Here is a 21,998-nt window from a genome sequence, read left to right as displayed (position 1 = left end):
CTTCCCCACCCTGGAGCTGCCGGAGCTCTTCAGAGCACCGGCTGCAGCGGAGACATCACTTCCCACCCCTCCACTTCGGGCTCCCTCCCACAGAGGGGAAGGCCGTGCCTCCCGCCAGCCCCCGACGGGGAGGTCGCAGCGGGATGCGGAGGTGCGGGGCATCACCCGGGGTGAACCGGGGTTTTCCCCTCACCACGCCGCTTCTCCTATACAGCGGGGACGCGGCGAGACACCGGGCAGCGTCCGTCCGTCCGTCCCTGCCGCCGCCGCGGCTGCCCCCGCTGCGCTGCGCGGTGCCGGTGTGAGGTATCCTGTGCGACAGGCGCGGACGTGCCGCTTACATAATCACCGCCGGCCGCACGCGTACCCCGCGTTACATAAGGAACCGAGCCCCTGCCAGCCCCCGCCCGCCGCCACCCCCGCGGCAGCCCCGCCGGCGGGCGGAAGGAGGGAGGGCCCCGGCGGCGGCCCCGGCCGAGCCCCTCGTTAACCCCCTTCCTGTGGCGTTTACACGTCATGGAACATTCCCGGAACGGGCCAACGTCCCACCCACTTCAGGGAACAGTCACCGCGGCGCAGCGCACACAGGCACGCACACGCACCGCCCGGCACAGCGGCGGGTCTCCCCGCACACACGCAGACCCCCCCTGTGCCCGTCGACACCCCCCTCGGAGCCGTGCTGCCAGCCGGAGCGGACCCCCCCGCTCCTCTCCCCTCGCTAACCCCGGCGCCCTGCCCTGCCCTGCCCTGCCCTCCCCGCTGGGTGGCCCCGGGTGCCCCCTCCCTTCTCCCCTCCCCCCCCCGCTCCCTCCGCTGGGTGCCCCCCCGCCGCAGGGCGCCCGAGGCCGTGGAGAGAGCCCCGTCGGGGCGGCCCCCCCGCGGGCGCCTCTCCCCGGCGGTGACCATGCCCATTCCCCGCCACAGGAGGGGATTACGCAAGGCAGCCTGCGCCTCATCTGCATACACTTACAGGCTGGGTATTCCCCGCATTTCCTAACGGCGTGTCACCGACAAAGGCCTGTCCCCGGACCCGGCCGCCTCCTATGCCGGCTCAGCGGGGCGGCAGGCTGGGCCGACCCGGGCCGGGGGAAGGGCCTCCGGCCGAGGTGCCCCGGGGACGGCGCCGGTGACTACCAGCGCCCTGAGCCGCCGCCACAGAGGTGACTTACCGGTCCGGCGGTTTTACAGCCCCGCCGGCTTCCCCCGCCGGCGCCCTCCCCCGCGCCTCCCGCCGCCTGCCCTCCATTTACCCCTGCAGCCCCAAGGCCGGGGGGCGCCCGGCGGCAAGGCCAGCTGCTCCGGCGGCACTTGGAGCACCGGCGTCAGACCCTCCCGTTCAGCAAAGCGCTCTCTCCGTCGCGGCCCGAAACGCAGTCCCGCGGCGCCCCGCACCCCAGCCCCGCCGCCGAAGTGCCCCCCCCTCCCCCCCGCCGCCGGCAGCCGCCCCCCGCCGGCGGCTTGGCGCGGCTGTCAGCTGGTGCCGGTGACAGGGGACGAGCGGCGGGCAAACGGCGAGCTAGGAGGAGGGGGCTGCTGGCAGCAGCCGCTGCTGCTCACCTGGGAAGTCACCGAGGAGGAAGGAGGGAAGCCCTCCCGGTGCCCTTGTTGTTGTTGCCGCTGCTGATCCCGCCGGGCGCTCTTGTGGCTCCTTTGCTAAGGGCTCGCCTGGAGTGAGGTGGCTCGCGGTGCTTCTTTATATATAAAGACAGACAGAGATATTCCAGCGGCCGAGGGGCGCCCGCTTCACGCACTTAACGTAAGGCAGGTCATTTCTCTCCCTCTTTTTGGTAAGGATCATCACCATCACCCTGACAGTGGCGGAGGGGCTGGTGTTGCACGGGGGAGAGGCGGAGGCCCGGGAGCCGCAGCCCGCCCCGGCCGGCCGCGGCGGGAGGGAGGGTGGGAGGGAAGGAGGGAAGGAGGGAGGGAGGGAAGAAGCAGCTCCGCGCTGCAGGCGGATCTGCCGGGCTATTCCTGGCACCACTTCCCAGAACAGAAGTTACGGGGCGGCGAGCGCGGAGCGAGCGCGGGGAGCGCGCCGCCCGTGACGTCACCGGGTCCCCCCGCGCGCCGGCGGGGACGCGAGCGGGGCGCGACCGGCAGCTCCCGGCCGCGGGGTGATGGGCGCCGCCTGCCCTGCCCTGTCCTGCCCGTGTGTGTCCGTGTGCGGGTGGGTGTGCGGAGAGGCAGTGAGGGGAGCGCGGTGCGCCGTGCGTCCGCGGAGGGGAGGGAGGAGGCAGGGCTTCGGAGGGCGAAGCCGCGGCCTCTCCCCGCCGGCGGAGACCGCCGCTCCCCTTCCCCCTCAGTTCCTCCCCCCCCCCCCTCGTCGAGGGAACTCCCAGGAGAGCCAGCCCCGACTCGCCCTGCACCAGCCGTGCGTCCTCCCGGCCTGAGAATTTCCTCCCAGGACGCGGGATCCTCCTGCCCCCTCCCTCCCCTCCGCTTCCTTTTTTATTTTTTTTTCTTTTTCCTTTTTTCCTCTCTCCCTCTCCTCCGGCCCCTCCGCCCCTTCGCTCCTGCCTGGACAAGATCATCACGTTATGTCAGGGAGAACAATACAAGGCCGGGGCTCCCCATGCCGGCCGCAGTCCCCGGCTGCACAACCTGCCCGACAGCGACGTTTGCCCGACCCTGGTAGGCGCATCTCAAACAGCGCAGGTCTCCGCCAGCGGCCGCCCCGACCCCCTCTCACCACCTACGACACAGCCCTTTGCAAGGGGCCGCGCAGCACGGCGGGGCTCACCACCGCCCCGGAGCCCGGTCAGCCCTCCCGCCAGCCCGTGGCCGGCACGCCGAGGGCGCTCCAGGCTCTGGAGCTCTGCCGCTGAAACACGCATTTATTTTGACAGCCTCTCGCCGCCAGCTCCGCGGCGAAGCGCCTTCCTCGGGAGCGGCCCGCACCACCGGGAGGACACACGGACGGCCGGTGCCGTCGGGGGCCATGCGCCCCGCCGGGGACCGCCACTGCCGCCTCACGCCTGCTAACGGCGAGACCCCATCTCCCCTCTCCGCCGCTCACGGGGCCGCACGCAGCCAATGAGCGTCCGCAACGTCACCGGCGGGGCGGGGCGAAGCCGTGCCGGGGCCGGTGTCGGGGCCGGTCTCACGCTTAAGCCGCCGGGGCAGTCCCACCCCCCGGGTAGAGGCGCCACAGGGGGAATACCCACCCGGCGGGGCGAGGCGAGGAGACGAGAGGAGGGGAGAGGCGGTGCTTGTGCTTCCCGGGACCGCCCCACCGCGCTCCCGCTTCTACGAACCGGCAGCCGGGTGCCGGAGCCGTCGCTGAGGCAGGAGCTGGCCCGGGTCTCGCACCGATTGCTACTGCTGGCAACAGCGGCTTTGGGTTATTTACACCCGAGGGAGGTTATGGGGAGCAGCGTTCCCCTGCCTTAGATTTGCTGTGGCGGCTCGGAGAGTGAGGTTCGCCCACCGGTTCTCCCGCCCGGCCGCTCCGGCAGCGCGGGGGTCCCTGCTCGGGCTTCGCCTGGTTTGGCTTCTCCGTGGCGCAGGGTCTGGCAGGGTCTTCGTTTAGTTTTCAGGGCAAAATGACTTTGCTTTGGGGAAGCCATTCAGCCCCATTTGAAGGCTGCTGTTAAGTGATTCGAAGTGATGCCAACGCGCAGCACCATCCGAAGTCCTACTAGCGCCCGAGAGTATTACCTTGATTAACATAAAAAAAATAATCAGCCTCGTGTGAAAAGGAAAGAGGGTGTGCATAAATCCTGAAAGCGGGCATTCTTGTGGCAGATGCCAGGGCGAATAAAACCAATATTTCACCATTTCAATAGTTAAGAACTTATATTCTATTTCTATTCTATAAGTCATTCCTGCAGCTTTTAGGGAGTAACAACCCAGTGCTTGGGGCTGGCAATACAAGGGCACAGAATCTATTAATAAATACCTTGTCATCCCAACGTGGTCCCTGACCCCTGTTGACTTTGATGGCCTTTGAGCCAGGTTCACAGGACTTCTTGTGCTCAATCCAGGAGGTTCAGCAGAGTGTCTGGGTTTCTTTGGCCTCACTTCAAGTGACACGGGCACGAGCATCTTGCATGATCGTAATCTTACAATAACTGAGAGCTGCTCCTTATTCAGCCTGTGAGCACGTCTGTTTTCCTGATTTTCAGTGTGGTACTGTTGTTCCTGGGACTGGGTATTGTTTGACTGGAATTATTCTGGCTGGGCAAACATACTGACCTTGGGTTTGTGATCTTTATTTGATGTCATGTCAGAATACATCAGAGACAGGCGTACTTAAGATTTGTTTTAAATTGCTGTTTTCCCATCCTACTTCTTTCCACAGCAACTGTGTTTACCTCTGCCCCCAAATGATGGCTGCCAGTGTCTTCCCCTCTGGGAAGCTGCAGATTTCTGACCAACACATTTAACTTCTTGCTGTGTGCCCAGCATTGTCAGCCTCTCTCCCACCTCTCACAAGACTTCAGGAGTTCATTTTTATTGTCACAGAGACCAACTCACAGAAGCTACTGCAAAAAGATTCAGTATCCAAAATAATGTTGAAGAAAGAATTTACTGACAATTGATCTCAAAGTAAAAATACCTCCATAACGCTTTTCAAAAGAAGGGTCTTTTCACAGTTACCTTGGTTATCTGAAAAAGTTTTAGTTTGTGTCCTTTCCCACATTCTCTCAGTATTGTAGCATCTGAGCCACAGACGTTTTCCTTGCCGTGGCTCCCCAGTGGACACAGTGGAGTTACAGCTCCAGGGCACCTTAGTGATTCCAGAGAAGAGACTGAAACTTCATGTGTGCTCAGAAACTTCAGCTATCATACGTAATTTGCTTGGCTCAGGCCCTGGGGAAGGTTTTGGGAGGCAACAACAGGCAGCTGCAGGAGTCCCTAGCCTTCCTAAACAAAGAGGCAGGAAACTCTTTGCATGGCTCCTTCAGCCCACTTGCCCTTTGTGCACCATTTTAGAGGAATGGGTGTAACTGAGTGCAGGCTTACCTGTATCCCTGGCTGATACCCCTTTCCCCTCCTATGGGAACTGGAGGCAGGAGCACTGGCTCCCAGAGGCAATGCAGCTGGGATGCTGAGTTAGTTTTCCTCACAAATTCCTGCCAGTAACTCCACAGAGAAGCAGAAGACAACTGATTCACTGTCCCTCGCCTACTTGTGACAACAACATAACTCAGTAATGATGTCCTAATAATGATGCATCATACTATCCTATAATTTCCCTCTGGATTACATTTTTTATGTTTACATCCAGCATTTAATAAAGCCATCACTCTAACTAAGCTGAGAAAAGAACTAAGGGAGCTTTCAGGTGTGAGATTTACAGCTGTTATTTAAGCACAGATTTTGCAGATTCATCAGAAGAAGAAGTAATTCTCACTGCTTGGATAGCACCATGGCCATCACAGCTGCACTAGTAGCAAGCACAATGCAGAATTATAATATTCAGCAATTATGTTCACAGCTTATGAAACATTATAAATTATTCTGAAAACTTGGTTTGATCTCAGATGATACAGAATTCATCGGTTTTATAAACTGTGTTGATCCCAAAGCAGATAATAGAAAGCATTGCATAGTTTTTCTGTAATACTGCAGCTGAGTTGAAGTGTTAAATAACCATTCCTAAAATAGCTGACAATTTTAAAGAAGTTCATTCTTTCTTTCTCGGGGAAAATTACTTGGTACCTAAACCTGTGCGCACAATCACATTATTTCTTCATATAATTGTTACAGATTGAGCCACCCCAGAAGAGACAATTTCCTTATATAAAGGATGGATACTGTCTAGTGATTTCAGTGTGAGGAGTGTAAAACAAAATGGAAATTAAATGCAAATTAAAATTAGTGTTAGTGGTATAATTTTGCTGTTTAGCATCCTCATTCTTAAGGTCTGATTGACTGAGAAGATCTATGGGAAACTTTCTGGGAATGCCTTTCCTCATAAATAAGCAAATAGTGATAGTTTCCAATCAATGCTGTTTAAAGCACATTGTGTTTATTTGTGTAGGGGCCTCCTTCCCTTTTCCTTCACTCCTTTTTCCAAATGCCTGGACTGCAATGTCTCTTGCTTGTCTTTGTCCCTTTGCCCTCATCACTGCCTTTTCTAACTCCCTGCTTACAGTGTTCCTTATGCTTACAAGTAAAACTGCAAAATATTTGGGGATGCTGGGATGATGAATACCCAGCAAGGATGAGTGTCCCTACCACCAGCACTTCCTCAGGGACTCCTGGAGAGCCTGAGGGGCGCTTGCAGCAGCTCTGGGGCTGGGAAAGTGGGTGTGAAGGGAGACTGAGCTAGATCAGAAGATTCATTTAGAGTCCTGAACGAGCTGCATGTGTCTCCTGTTCTACTTTGGATTCCAAACACATCACAAAATCAGCTTATAGAGAAGTATTAGCCCAGATAACTGAGGGAATTTTTATTTTGAGAGATACCTACCTTCTACTGACTCTCTCAAGCTCTTTTTTCTCAGAGGTAGCAAGCAGTGATGCATTTCAACAACATAAAATGTATTTTCACCCACCACGTTCCACTTCCCCATTGTGTCTGAGTACCTGTTTCACTAAGAAGCAAAAAGCAAAAGACATCACCAGTTCACCCTCCCAACACCTCTCCCTTTGTGTTCCTTGGATCCAGGCTGCTGTATCTTGTTTGTCTGCTCTCCTGTGTAAGCAAGGGTAATCTTTCCTCATAAGGGAGTGTGCCCGTGACTCCTCCACAGAAGACAAAGAAGTCACAGTGAAGCACTTCTTTATCCACAACAGCTTCAAGCTCATGTGGTATCAAATGGTGTGAAGGAGCCAGGGTGGTTAGTTTGAACAAGCCTGTGTGTAAATAACTCTGGCAGAGGGCCCAAAGGAAGGGGAGTACTATTTGCCTGGCAATTAACAAGTGGCTGTATTTCCTGAAGGAGAAATATTTCTCTGCTATATTGAGCTTTCCTAAAAAAAAAAAAAAAACAACAACAACAAAAAAAACCAACAACCACCACCACCAACAAAAAAGTTATTTTCTCCACAACAAAGTGTTTCCAGATGCAGAATTAATATGCTGCGTGTATCAACAGCTTGATAATAACATGTCATCACTTGACCTTGGACTGGGGGTGTGGAAATGAAAAAGGAAGAATTTTCTGAAATTATGCCCTTTCATGGGAACATTGTTTAAAGCCCATGAATTCTGGGGGGGGGGGGGCAAATTGATTATTTTTACTCATTTCCATTTTTTCACAGCTAATTAACAAGCTGAATAGGAAAATCTACAATACTAACCAGAAACTCAGCCAAGTGGCTAGGTGTGCTTCTCATGTGAGATAAATGAACTCTGTAAGTGCATAGCTAGGTTCTCTTTGATCATATTTTTTATGATCACAGCCCAGTTAAGTTTTTGAAAGACCTTTACTTTTAGGCATTTTGGAAAAATATTTTGCCTTGCCAACAAGTGGGCCATATTATCAGGCACTGGTTATTTATCTTTAAATAAAGAGTAGTAGCTCCTATGTATTTTGTATACTGTACTAAGCTCTCTCCCCCTCCTTGCCCCACTTTTTCTAAGAAGAGCTGAAGAGCTTGCCAAAGACAGGGAATGATTTAGCAACTTTTGAGTTATATATAACCTGAACAATTAAGTGACTCAATTTTCTAAAAGCTTACCTATTTATACTCCCATTAGACCTGGTGGCCTTTCGTTTAGCATTCCTCTCAAATAGACAGATTTCAGTTTTGCATCATCTTCCAATTCAAAGAAACCTCGACTGCTTCACATATAGAGAATTTCATGTACAGGTTGCAGAGAGGAACAGACCACTCTTCATAGTGCACAGAGACCACTTGAAAATAAGGAAAAGAAGAATATCTTGGCAGTTCAAAATGGCATGAACTAAGTTGTAGCTACCTTGGATTCGGCCATATTAAGCTATCTCCTTTACACTTCTGGCACATGCCATGGGAACCTTTCTAACCACGTTGGTTGCCCTTCGGGTTTTGCATCTCAGGAATCTTCCCACAGGCCAGTGCCCCAGGCATCCTTCCAATACCTTCTTTCATCACTGATCCAGAGGGAAGTGTGCCACCTACTGAAGGACCTCAGCCACGTCCTACACCTATGGGACTTTCTGAAGAGCTTTTCCTTTCCTGAACACTCCTGATTTGAATAAGGAATTAGTCTTTGGTGAAAGACATGAGAAAACACACTCCAGGCTAGCTCTGTCTAATTTATGTGTAAGCAGTCTAATTAGAGATAAAAATCAATCCTCTGTCTGAAACCACGCATAAGTGTTATCGCTACATTGCCACTTTTGCCAGAAGTGGGATAAATATCAAGAATTATTTCTGTAACTGTAAGAAAATATTAGCTTTGGGAACAATCAGCGTGGCACATGGATGTGTTTGCAATACTGACATATGTGGCATTTACTGTTTAGGTAAATATTTTTTAACAAATGAGTGAATAAATTCCTTTACTGACAGATGGTAGTTACCTTTGATAGTGCACCTTCTTCAGTTAGTAATTCGATTGAACAAGCTCAAAGGAAACTTTATGCAGTTTTTGTCACAACTTGTTTGACACAGCTAAAAAGTTACCTTTGGTTACCTGTGTCTCATGCCATTGAGTTATTCATGTATCATTTTTGCTATCATTTTTGCTATCAAAAAAAAGTTGAAACAGATGTCAATGTTGTTTCAACTGTTGTAACAGGAGATCATAGATACATATTTTAACAAGAACAATTGCTTTTATTAAAAACTGTGGAATTGGATTAACTGGAAAAACTTTTGGGTTTCATGCTTATCAGAGTCCTTCACTTTGGAGTCAGTGATTTAAATTCTGCTTGTGTACATTACAGGAGATAATCAAAATGTCTAAAACTGTGTTTCACTGAAATTAACAGATCATTTATGTCTGTAAAGCTTATCACACTTTTGCATTGGATGTATTTGTTCCCAAGAAATATTGTTCTCAAAAATTCTCATCAAGAATTTAATTAAAAATGCAGATGGAAAGTAAAGAAGCAAAATCATATTTTAGAATAGATTTTTTTATATTTTTACAGTTTGAAAATATGTATAATAAAAGTTTTAAGCGTTTCTACTGGTTTTGTCACAGTTTTAATCAAGCTGTCATACAGTACTTTAAAGTTTCTACTATCTGAAACCATACCATTCAAGGTTTCACATATGTAGGAGACAGAAGGGTTATAAAACTCCTTGTCAGCAAGCACAAAACAGGGGGAGAGATAACATGCTAAACTTGCCATCACGGTCATGGGGTCTACACCAGCTGTCACCCAACACAAAAAGGTCTGGAAGTCATTGTGGGCAGTTCTACAAAATGTGATGGCAAGTTTAGTGTTAAATCACTCCCTGGAGCAGAAGAATGCAGTGGGGAGCCAAAGTATGAATGTCTTCAAAATGATATTTGCCTCATTAGCTGTGAAAAAATCTATTAAACCAATGCTGATATGCACGTGTGTGCTCAGGGTGATCAGTCCCTGAGCCACTTGCTTACTGACAGAAGAAGATCTATCACAGAAAAGATATAGGGGACAAAAAGAGAAACTTTTTTTCTCTGAGCAACGTAACTGGCCACACCTTGAGGATAATAAGCTACACGGACCTTTCATCTGGCTTCAGCAGAGGCAGCTCTTATCTTCCAACCAGGATGCTGGTGGGGGAGGGGAGTTAAGCCATAATTAGCTTCTCCTTCTGTAAACCTATAACTATTTTTTGCCTTTTTCATGATTTTCAGTTTCAAAGATTAAATGGAGAAGCATTAAATTAAAATTTCAGTTCATTCTTGAACTGTTTTTCTTCAGAATGAGAGATTGCAGAGCACATTTCATTTTCTGCTTTGAAAACAAAAGTGCATTGAAAGATCTGCAGCAGGATACTGATTTGTCATGATGTAACCAACTCTAACGGTCAAAAATCAATATAAACTCTATTTTCTGAATACCAGAACTTTACAAATACGAAAAACCCAGACAGTAAACTTTGCATTAACTTATTTTTTGAACTTCTAACCTTTTTGAAGCATTGTCAGTCCTAATAGGTATTCAGCATATGTTTTGCATTTCAGAATCCATATACCATTCATCTGTAATAAAGAGGTATGAAAGGGATGTGAGTCATTACTCATATTCAGGAAACACATTTCTGAAAAATTAATACAAGACCAGTTGCCAGTAAGTAGCAATCTGCTACATACACGAACAAAGTATGTTATAAAGCTCCATATTTTAATGATAGTCTTTAAATGTTAAATTGTAAACTGTAATGGAAACAACATTTCTCTAATGGAATATTTAATATCACTTAAGACCCAGTAAGGATTGCACAGTGATTCTTACATCCATGTGAGCTGGGTAAAATTGCACAGACTCAGTATAGGACAGGAAAGTCTGAAGTCAAGCTGGCATGTAAAAGTCTACTTACTGTTAAGTGCAGGAATAACCTAGTGATACCAGTGATATTTCATTGGCTTAAATTTAAACAAATGCTTGAGTAGTCTAGACTTCACAATGCAGGAACAACTGTGCCTTTCATCTTTTTTCCTAGAGATTTGATACAAACCTCAAGGAGGAGAAATATTATTTGGCCCAAATCAGTACAATAGTGCAGACAATCTTCCCATCTCAAATGACTGTAAGTATCCATCTACATAGATACTTACTTTTCTTACTTCTTTTCTTTCTTACTTTCTGAGAACGAAAGTAAGTAAAGTACTTTCTTTTTGAGAATGATTGCATTTTTCACTCGGGTGGACACTACCAAGTTCAAACAGGTTGTGCTCATTGGCTGTTGCTCATTAACATTTTTAATTGTGGTCTCAATATAATTATGAGAAATCAGTAGAGATGAGAAGATTAAAAAAAAAAATCAGATTATCTTTTTGGTCTGTAGGGACAGTGACAGACTGCTTAAAAAGCATTTTCCCTATAGCTAAGAACTGTAATTGCAAATGTAAGAACACTGTTCTGTTAAGGAACTTGCAAGAAACCTGTTCAGGTGGAGAAATCAGTTGCTGGGTACCAACATATATAAATATTCAGTCTTGGGGTTCCAGCATGGCCACCAGTGTTCCTGGCTCCAGGACCCTGGACTTCAGAGATTACTAAAAAAGTAAACTAAATGTTTTGTGGCATCTTCATTTAAAATGTGATTATATTTAAACAATCCAGAAAATTTTCAAACTACAGAAATTAATCAGCTAACAGGGTGTGCTATAAGCAATCAACACAGAAGCCTCACTTGCAGCCATATAATAAACTAAAGACCACATTTTTTTTTGTTTTCCCATCTTGGGTAAGTGTAAATGTCTGTTAAATAGTTGAGGTGTTTCCCTTTCAAAATATCGAAATTTCATTTTTTGTTTCAGAGCAAACCCCAAAATATGGCTAAAGACACTTCATGACTGTAGGCAATAGATGTTCCTGAAGTGCAAATTAAGATGGATTTTGGTTAAAAGAATAAAATTTTAAAAATATTCTAACAGCCAGATACAGTAAGAAAGTGAGAGGTGTTGTGGGGAAAAAAGTATCACTGAAGCCGTCATGTCAGATATAGCTTCAAACAAACTAAAGGGTGTACAGGTAGAATAGTCTATTAGAGGAGATATTACACAGATCAAAACAGATGGCTGTTGACAGTAAAGTAGCCTGACAGATTTGGTATTCCCTTTCAGTTCTAGTCCTCCAGTATCATCCCACAGGACCTCAGAGACTGAATAGGTATTATTCATTCAGTTGAATATCACAAGTTATTGCCTGCATAGTCTATGCCATTCAAGCTACTACAATTGGAGAACATTTGTGGAAAGCATAGCAAACATCTGAAGTCCTGAGAAAGTAGAAAGTTTTGAGGTTGGCTTCAGTAAAGTCCTTTTAGTTGAATCAAGAATAAAACAAAAAATCAAGGATTAAATAGTTGAGCCAACAAATCAGGTAACTAGTGACATAAACTTGTCTGCAGTCTGTGATCTTCAGTGATAGTCTCACACTGGCTAGCTGACTTACAACACACTACTTAGAAGCTTTTCATTTCCCTTCTCTGCCTCTGCAAGGCTCACAGGAGACAAAGCAGTAGTTAGAAACAGTGCAGAAGTAAAATTTCCCTCCATACCATAAGTTCTGATGCTTAAATCCAAATTCACTTAAGCATATTTGGACTCTTTAATTTGGTTCTAATAGCTTTTCAGCCAGATTCATAAAACATAGAAGACAACAAAGCTATAGCTATGCTAGCCAATGAACCAGGCTGGGGCCAGTTCTCTGTCCCTGAGGACATCTTTAATGCCTTGCATCTTTGATGCCTTCCCAAAATAGAGCAGCACCACACACATTAGCTGGCAGGAACAACCCTGAGCCCATGCTATTCCCCAGGCTGTGTTCAGGTGTATCTGGGAGAGTGCCATTTGGCACAAGCCAAAACCTGAAAACACGTTCAGTGCTGAACACCGTACAGAACTGCATGCAGAGGGCTCACACCATGTCCAGCCCCTATGTTACACGTCAAGGCAGAGGTAGCCTAAGGCAATGAAAAAATGTGCAACTGGAAAGCTGAGGGATAGCTGGCAATATGCAAGGAAGGAAATATTGGGAGAGAGTGAAAAAATAATGTTCTGCTGGATGGGAAGAGAAGAAATACTGAGAAGGAAATAATCTCAACTCAGGATGCACTTAATAATATGGTTTAAGTTAAAGCATATGCTTCAATATTTTCTTCCCCATACTCTGTGTGCCTCAAGTTAGGCATATATTCAAGCAGTGAAGTTTCACAAGCTGTTTAAAATTATGTAAGTCCATGTTGTCACTGAGAGAGATGATTTTTTCCTTCCCAATGTCACTAGCCCTGGTGTTCCACCACCTCTCCTCTGCTGTGAGCTGAATTGCCAGTGGCACCAGGAATGCATTTGCACTGGTGGCTGGAATATGTAAGTAGGAGAGGTGAGGGCAAAATTGGGGTTTTCAGCATCTGCAACTGAGCTACACACAAGCTAAAGATACTTGACAACCTGCACTGGGTGTCCTCTGCCACTCCACTTTTCCTTTAGCAAAGCTAAACAGATTCCAGACTTATCTTGGATGGGCCACCTAAGCCTTCACAACCTTCTTCTGAAGTATTTAAGTACCCTATCTCTGTGCAAGCATGGTGTAAAAGCAGCAGATCTATCTATGTGAGTGGAAATAAATTTAAAAAAATATTAATTTGCATTTTCAGAACAAAAATTTCTAAAAATTATATATTTCTTTTTTCCTGATGAAGTGCCTGACAGATGGTTTGAGTGAGGAGTGGTGAGGCACTCGGTACCAATTTCCTAGTGTTCTGTCAGCTATTTACAGTTTCTGTTTCACACATTAAACATTGAGAGCAATTCTTCATAAATTTCAACTTTACCATTTTACATGTCAGAAAAAAAAACTTTCAGATGCCCCATATTGGCACCACTGTAATGATACTGTTTAAAATATTGGTCTCCATCATTCAATGTGCAGTGCATACATAGACTAACTCATCGGTCATGAAGAGACAATAAAGTATCCCTAACCATTTAAAACCTATTAATCTGGCTAGCACCATTAGCATAAGCAATACTTTATTATTACCAAATTAAATCCATTATAAGTATCCTGAGTATCCAATCAGGTTAGGTAATAGACTGACTAAAGCTATCTACACAAATTACTGTACTGCTTGATGTAATACATTTTGCATCAGTATACATTAATCTGACCTTTAGTCAGCTATACTCTTATTTATAACTCTGACAAACTGACTTTTATAACATGTAAAAGAGCCAAACATTTTATGAGAGAATAGTTACAATGTTTTAATAGGTTTTGTGATTGATTTTTTTTCTTTCTTTCTCCTTAGGGCCTACAATGTATTTTCTCACAAATTACAGTTCATCAATCAGATAATCCTTCATCACTGTGAAACTTGACTACATATTTTTGCCCTCAGATTTTACAGGACTTACTTAGGTTAAAGAAAACAGCAAGGAAGACCAAACAGAATATCTCAAAAAATAGGATGCTAAATGGATGCAAAGAATGTATTCCAGATTACAAGATCATCGTGTTGTTATTGCTCCCACAGAGTCAGAGCTCTACTAGTGCTGACTGGACACGGGTGTGCCAGTCTGTTGGCACAAATTTGAATTCAGGCTGTTCCTCAAAAAAGACTTCAGATATTTAGAATGGGCATAGTAAAGTCTGAGATATACTAAGATTTATCTTTAAAATTTTTCTTTTTTAAAAGTCAGAGATTCATATACATATATATGTGTGTATATATATATAAATTAGTTTCCTAGGGCAGTAGAGCTAGGACTTCACAGTGACCAAATGGGATATGTTACTTGAATACCAGAGAGGTGAGATTTCTGCCACTGTCCTGGATTTACTCATGCCATTGAGCAAGATTGTGGTAAGATCAGCCTCAAGTTTAACTGCCCCCCAGTATTAGTCTGATCTCTTGATATCTTACTCCATAGGTGGTATTACAGGCAAAGAATGAGAACAAAAACCCAAGGCCACTGGACATCAGGAGTCAACTGGGATGAACTGTCACATCACTGGTGGGCTGGCATGGGAAGAAAGGGACCCTGATGCATTCATGTGTAAACTGATTTAATTTTCATGGTATCAGCTGCATCTTGGTACTCAGTTCAAGTGTTTTCTTAATGCTGTAGTGATTTTCCCCTGAAGTAAGAGGATAAATGACTGGGTCCTTTCCAATAAATTCAAAGGGCAATAACTTACATACACAAACCAGATTAGTTGACAGTAAAGACACAGGGGATGTAGTTGTTGCTGTTTTTCATTCTGGAAACACTTCACTTTTCTGAATCCTTTATGAAAACCTGCTTAGAAAAGTAGACTCACAGCTGAAAGTAGTTCACTCTTGTAAGACTGACAATAAGATATGCCTAGTACTTTAAGCTGGCTTCTTACCACTTTTTCCAAGGCTCAGCCATAGCAATCATTCTTCTGAAAGTCAGATTGTTTTGGGCAATTTTCCTATGTAGCATGACTCAGTTGCTTAAGAGACTTTGAAATTAAAGAAGGAAAGAATCTAATGGAACCAGAAGAAAAGCTACTAAATCTGAAATCAGGACATTTTTCAGGCTCACTTTTTTCTCTTGCATGTGGGTAAATTAATTTGAGTATGAGTTGTAGCTTTCTTCCACAAAATAAATTAAATTAAATTAAATAAACATTAAATAAACATGAATCCTGTTCTGACAGCCTTTTGAGGAAAAAGCTTTTGTTGGTTAAAGTGATTTACATTGGATCTTTTTGGCTATGTTTTTACTACAGTCATATCGGTTTGTATATCTATAGAGAGAGACGTGCCAGTTTCATTTAGTTTTCATACTTTAGTCCTCTTTTTAATAAAAGGACTTTCAGTGATCGACTGAGTTACATTATTTAAATATACATTATGAACTACACAACAAAGAGAAATACGTTCCCTGGTTTCCCTCACTGAGGTTGCCCTGGACTTAATCAGGAACCCTGTAAGCCTTGGCTCACGGTGTCCTGCGCTTCGTCCTGTCCTGAAGATCAGGGGAGAAAGTTGAAGGGACAGTGGGAGCACTGGTCCTTTTCCAGGTTTACCTCAAGCAGGATCACAAATCCCATGATGTACCCTGAGGAACACCTCCAGGCCCAGTGTCCCAGGTGACAGCAGCAGCTCTGGGGGGCTCAGTGCTGATGCCCCAGCAACAGAGCAGCCCCTGAAGCAGCCATGACCAGGGACTGCTTCCAGCCCCATCTGGGCTTTCTCTCTGCACCATGGCTGCACAGGCAGTGTGCAGATGGGAAGACAGACAGACAGACAGACAGACAGTCCACACAAGCCTGCTTGTCATCCCCTGGCAGGCACAGCACCACAGGCTCCCCCATGGCCAGTTCCATGCTTGGCTGAGTAGGCAGAGGTTTTGCTCCTGGTGCTGTCAGCAGCCCCAACAGAACTTACTGCCCGGTTAGTCCAGATTTATTTTCATGAGAAAAGAAACCTTCTCTGGACAAGGAGCTTTTGTTACCAAGGGAGGAGACAGTGTCAAGTATCAGTTCCACCAGCTGTGTCTGGGGACTTCTCTTAACCATGGAAGAACATTATTACTATTAGAAACACAAATCCTTGCTTACATAGCTTAATGAAGTCACCAGTGTGACTTCATATATATATCATATATATATATATGTAAATATATATATATTTACAAACACCTTTCTCGTTTTTTTAAAGGCTGAAAGGGGAAGAGAAATTTCACTACTAAAAATAATGCCAGAGAGAAAAACCAAACCCAAACCAAACAGGAGCTAAATTTGGTGAACTCTGGGGGACAGAATTTGCAGTCACAAAAATAAACTTTTTTTGACATAGCATGACCTATCTTCAACCAAGACAGTCTTTGTTTTGTGTAAAATGTAACATGAAACCTAGGTAGAAAAAGGTAACTTCCTTGTATTTCCATGGCATTAGCAAGGTTTTTTATTTCTTACTGAATTTTGTTTAAGCCCTGCCAGTCAAGCTTTAGCTGTACACCCAGGGAGTTTTCTGGTACTGCTGGTGAAGTACAAGTTCTGGCAAGCAATAACTGCTAATTTTCAATAGCAAGATCCATACCAACATTTGATTAAGTTTGAGTGGTACCACTTTGAAATAATCTTTATGACTTTCAGTTTTAAAATCTAATATTCTTATATTAATGATTCTGCAAGATACAAATGCTGGGAAAAGAAAGAAAAAAGAGAGGAAGAAAAAAGAAAAAAGAGAAAAGAAAAAAGAAAAAAGAAAAAAAGGAAAAAAAATAGGAAGAGTCAGTTTTCTGACTAAAAGCCTTTCAAAACCCCTTGATTTTCAATTGTGTCCATAGAAAAGACAAATGGACTTGGAAAGAAGATGCCCTCTAGTAGCAATTTTGTCTGTGAGGAACTGAATCTGGAAGAACTGCCTCAGAGTATGTGGAACTCAATATACGTATGAAATCATATCCCTGTATTTTCCTTATGTATATACACTGACCTGACTCTTTCACATGCTCAGCTCCTTTGCACTACAGCTCTAAGTGATGGAGAACTCCGGCAATCTCTGGACATGCTACATTGTTATTGGCTCTGGAATACTAAGGCACAAATAAGCTTTTACTGTGTTCTCAGTAGGGCTATTTTTTAAAGGCTGTTTTCTCTGCTAACAATCTTTCACTTGCTCATGAAAGTCACTGTGCCCATCCAGGGGGAAAATGAGCTAGCTGTGCCTCAGTAGAATTAAGCAAGTACAAAAGGAATATAAAATCCAGGAAAATGCATTTTTAATAGTCTTGAAATTATTTGCAAGTATTTGTTTAAATACTTGAATACTTTTGACAGCAAGGTGCTTTGGGGGAGTGGGGAGGAGTGTCTTCACAGAACAACAGGAATAATGGAGGTTTTCCTTGCATCCTTTTCCCCCCTTTTTTTAGTTAATACCTTCAGGGTTAAAAAGCTTACCCAAGGTAAAAGCAACACAAGTTCAGTTCTTTGTCTGCGAAAGAAACCTAACTACAAGTCTAAAATGGCATGGGTATACAGGAATTCAGACCAGTTCTCCCACTATCTTCACATGAGAGCCTTAATGACTAAGCTATAGGGTAGTCAATTTTTTTACTGCTGACACCTTTTCCTCCACATAAAACAAGCTGTCAGCAGCCAAGGTCATGGTGAGTTTCACTGCTTCAGCTGTGAAACTCAAACATGAATCTCCAAAATGAAGAGTATTTTTTTTATTTATAGAAAATATACAGTCATTAAAATAGTTAAAAGAACCCTTCTCCACCCAAGCATATCCTCTAACGTGTTGGACAGAGTAAGTAGAGTTCTGCTGCTGGAAGGAACTGAACCAAACTTTCTCATATACTTGGTGATTGCTTTAACCCCTCAACTACTCAGTGGAGAGAGTTCATCTTTCAGTTGGTTATGCCCATCCTTTCCTCTCCTCTTCCTCGCACATTGTTCCCACAATATAATGTTTCAGATCAAACAAAAAGTTTTTTCACATTTAAGTTATTGGCATATCCCATGACCAACAGTTGGATAGTAACTTGGTAGCCACTTGCAGCCACACACCTCTTGCTTTGAACACTAAGGATCAAGGGAATCATGAAAAACTAGATAGGAGGACTTGAGTATGGTTATGTTCATGGAAAGATGAAATGTCAAAAGCAAGAAACATTTAGGAACATCACCCAATAAACACAAAGGCACTATGTAAGGAACAAATAAATCAATAATTAGGCTATTAGAATCTAGAGCAGAAGATACTTATTCTAGTATACCATATACATGCATTTTTATACATAAATCTATATGTAAATATTGTTGGAAGGTACACAGTGAGCTGCATTACAATCACAAACTTCTGCCTACATACCTGTATTCATCCATCTGTCGAGGACATTCTTGCCCTGATCTATCACTGTGCCCTACCTCACACATTGTCATGGGTAAAAACCATCCAAAGCACATAGAATAACAGCACTCACACCAGTCAGCTACTGTGCATCAACAATACTGAGAAACCCTGCTGTGTCATGCAGAAAGCTGCGACAAAGGTGTGCAAGTGAGATGCCTCCTTTCCTCAGTTAGCTGAAAATAGTGTACAAAAATATAAGAATAAAAATGGCCCCTTGTTTCAAAGCAGTGATCCATTTAGTTCAGCATTGTCTCTCCAACTGTGTCAGAAGAAGATACAGTTTTGGGAGAGGCAAGATTCCAGAATTTACTACCTGCTTGGTAAAGAAGTAATTTGAAAATACATTTTAAACTAATGTTCTAGTTTCATCGAGTGTCTCTTAGCTTTAGGATTTAGATGATTTTCATGATTTAGAACATACATCCCTCAGCCCTCTTCTTTCCTCAGTGAAAATTTAGTCTCTTATGAGTACACTGCTCTATTTCCTTAACCATTTTATCTTCTTTCTCTGTATCTTTTCTGATTCCATTGTGTTTTCTTGAGCTGTGGCGGCTGGAGAAGCACACAGTACCTACAGTGTGGGTGCAATGACATCTTAAAGAATGGCAGTGCATTTCCTCCCATGTTCTCAGTACCTTTCCTAATGATATACAACATTATATTGGATTTTTTGGCTGCTACCCCACACTGAAATAATGACTTCAAGAAAGTGTCAATATTAACTCCAAGATCTCTTTTCTAACTTTTACCTTTTGTGCAGGCATGGAGTTCAGATTATTTTTCCATAGAATCTGCACTGAAGCTAGTGCTATACCTGCTTGCCTGGTCTCCCAGCTCAGTAAGTTGTTTCTGTTGTTCTTTTTTATTAGTGTTGCACCTCATAACCCAAAAGAAGTCTCGGGGAATTCACTGGATACATTCTACTCCATGTCACTGAAGAATGTGTTGAATAAAACTGTTTAAATCACTGAATCCTGTAACCGACCACAGTCTTAATAGTGATGATCAAACTCTTCTGTTTGCTCAATCCTTTCACCAGCTTTCAGTCCATAAAATAACATTTCCTTCATCTCCATGGAAAATTACCTCTTGTAATAACCAATGGTGAGGAATCATGTCAAAGATCTTAAGAAAATAAAAAAGATTAAGTCCCCTGAATACCCTTTATCCACGAGCTTAGCCACTGCGCACGAAGAACTCCAAAGGTGAATGAGACGGTCGTGCTGAGTTCTTCCCCATAGGTGAGGCTTCTACATGTGATCAAGTACCTTGCACTGTAAGATGTACCCTGCATCAAGAATGGAGTCATTTATTAGTTTGTAGTTGCCCAAATCTCTTTTAGAAGCCTTTTTAACAGTGAGAAGTTTCACTAGCAGTCTGTCACAGGGTCTGTTTCTATAGATTTGTTAGACAATATGGCAACAAGTACTGCAATTTCACATTTGAGTTCCTGCAGAATCTTGATTGAATGCTTCATGACTTACTTATTTTTCTGTTTGGTTTAATACAGCTTCAATCTCTGTTCTCACAGTTGAAGGAGATGGGAATAGAGACTTGAAATAACTTGTTTTTGTCCCAACCACTTGGGCGAAGCACTAGTAATATGTTAAAATGGAAAACTGTAGAAAGAAAATAGGTCTACTGTTTCTATCTAGTTATCCACAAGTAATTTGTATTGTGCTAAAAACATTGGACAAAGTAAAGGTAGTAGTGAGACAGTTTTTGATTTGCATATCTGTTATAGCCCTGCCAACCTGCTTACGAGAGGATAAAAATGAGCTAAATTAAGAAAGATGAGGGAACTCCATTTGCATTACTGAAGCATCATACAGTAAGTGCAAGAGACAGGTGGCATAAGTGCTAAAACAAGGATGGAGAGTATATGCTGTAGGGAATCAATCTGCTGCATTAATGGCTAATGGCACACTCAGTGTTTATCCATTATTTATCAGATAAATGAGTATATACTGTCTAGACTGCAGAGGTGCTTTCATAACAGAGTGACACTGATTACTGAAAATTAAAATATGAAAGATGGTCTTAATAAATGAATTGAAAATTAGCAAATGGTAACAAACTCCATATGGTATATCTGCTTAACCTAATAATACTGGGGTTTGTTTTGGTTTTCTGACAATTATTTGATCCAGCACTATAATTTTAGACTTTGGAGACTAATGCAAAACCTGAAAAAAGGCAGGGTACTTAGGATGCAATCAGTTCCTCTCACTATCACATACTATCATTTGCATGCACACTTTCATTCTGAGTTGCTTTGTGTTGTGCCTTAATGTTCTGCTCATTTCTTTCTTTTCCCTTTCAACTTACAGAGTGAAAACTAAGAATATCTGTTTGTACTTAGAGAAGAATAACGTTACTCAAAATGTAATGTCTTCCAGTTGTGGTGTAGAAACAACACTCTATTCATTGGTTTTAATGTTTTAATGATGCCAGAATACATAAATAAGTTACATGAGCTCAGGCTTGATCACATATCATTACCAGTGGAAGCTACACGATTAAATTCAGAAGAAGGGTCAAATTTTCACCTGATGCCTGCTGTAAAGGTGTTAAAACTGGACATAAATTTAGCCTGTAGGCTGAATCAGGAAACTGTTTATAGACTAATTCTGATTAAAGTAGCACAGGATTATTCAGGCATGCTAATTTATTAATGACAGATAGAAGAACAATACCAAATGGAAAAGAAATAGTACTTATGTGTTCCCAGTATATTAATATCTTAAAAATACAACTTCAACACTAAGATGATTCAGATCAGAGAGACTTAGGTAACCATTTAAAATTTATACTAATGCTGAACTTCAATAGGTTGCATTCACCTGCATTATATATCCTCATATATATATATATATATATATATATATATATATAATATATCCTCATCACAGGTCAGTAATTCCCAAGAGGCACATTGTGATATTGCAGTTAATCAGATTCTAACTGGGTATGTTGTCCCTGAAAGAAACTTGTGGACTTCCTAGGCCTGAATCCATCCCACCTGTTCAGTTTTACCATAAGTTGCAAGCTGTTGTTCTGAAGCTATTCCCTTACCAGTATAATAGACATGCTTGAATATGTTTTCAGTGACAAGGTGAAAAATAAGAAATTTCTTCAGCCTCCACCAGGAATGTCTGAGATTTTAAAAATGCCTCTCTCCAGTCATTGCTGGAAACATTAATGATATAATTTACTCTGATAAAGAGGACATCTCTTACATTAGGAAGAAAGCAACAAACAAAACCAAAATGGAGAAACCCATCAAAACTTGGGCTGCTTGGGTTCAGAAAACATAAAGAGAGAGGACAGTTTTGTGATTAATCTAAATCAGCGAAAATTAAGTGGAGTCTTCCATGGATTTAGATTGGGTTCTGAATATCAATGTGCCAGCTGGGCTAATTATAAATGATAAAGCTGCTAGGTCAGTGGCTGTGTAAGTACCTGAAAGACATGAAGATGCTTAAAAATAGATACTTTTTTCCAACATGTTCATAAATAGGATTTCTTCCACTCTCATTAATATTAATATTTTGGCA

General features: G+C 43.7%; 2 protein-coding genes and 1 long non-coding RNA gene across 7 annotated transcripts in view; 2 read left to right on the top strand and 1 right to left on the bottom strand.

Annotated features, from left to right (window-relative positions):
• The window catches only part of HIVEP2 (HIVEP zinc finger 2), a 139,476-nt gene extending 137,591 nt beyond the window's left edge, over positions 1-1,885 (bottom strand). For all 5 annotated transcript variants that reach the window (XM_071740710.1, XM_071740709.1, XM_071740713.1 and 2 more), the window contains exon 1: positions 1,558-1,885. The gene's annotated coding sequence lies outside the window, so the exon portion shown is untranslated. The remainder of the gene's footprint in view (positions 1-1,557) is intronic.
• On the top strand, positions 517-1,164 carry LOC139795449 (uncharacterized). Its single transcript, XM_071742443.1, has one exon. The coding sequence runs from the start codon at positions 517-519 to the stop codon at positions 1,162-1,164; it is 648 nt and encodes a 215-aa protein (XP_071598544.1).
• A 583-nt stretch (positions 1,886-2,468) lies between the features above and the next one.
• On the top strand, positions 2,469-3,914 carry LOC139794738 (uncharacterized). Its single transcript, XR_011725244.1, has 2 exons — positions 2,469-3,596; positions 3,645-3,914. It is a non-coding gene; the product is annotated as an uncharacterized lncRNA (long non-coding RNA).
• Positions 3,915-21,998: the final 18,084 nt, after the last annotated feature.

This window comes from Heliangelus exortis, chromosome 3 (assembly GCF_036169615.1).
Source record: "Heliangelus exortis chromosome 3, bHelExo1.hap1, whole genome shotgun sequence".
NCBI classification, from domain to species: domain Eukaryota; kingdom Metazoa; phylum Chordata; class Aves; order Apodiformes; family Trochilidae; genus Heliangelus; species Heliangelus exortis.
Note: the sequence above shows the minus strand (reverse complement) of the source record. Positions and strands in the feature narration are given on the sequence as shown.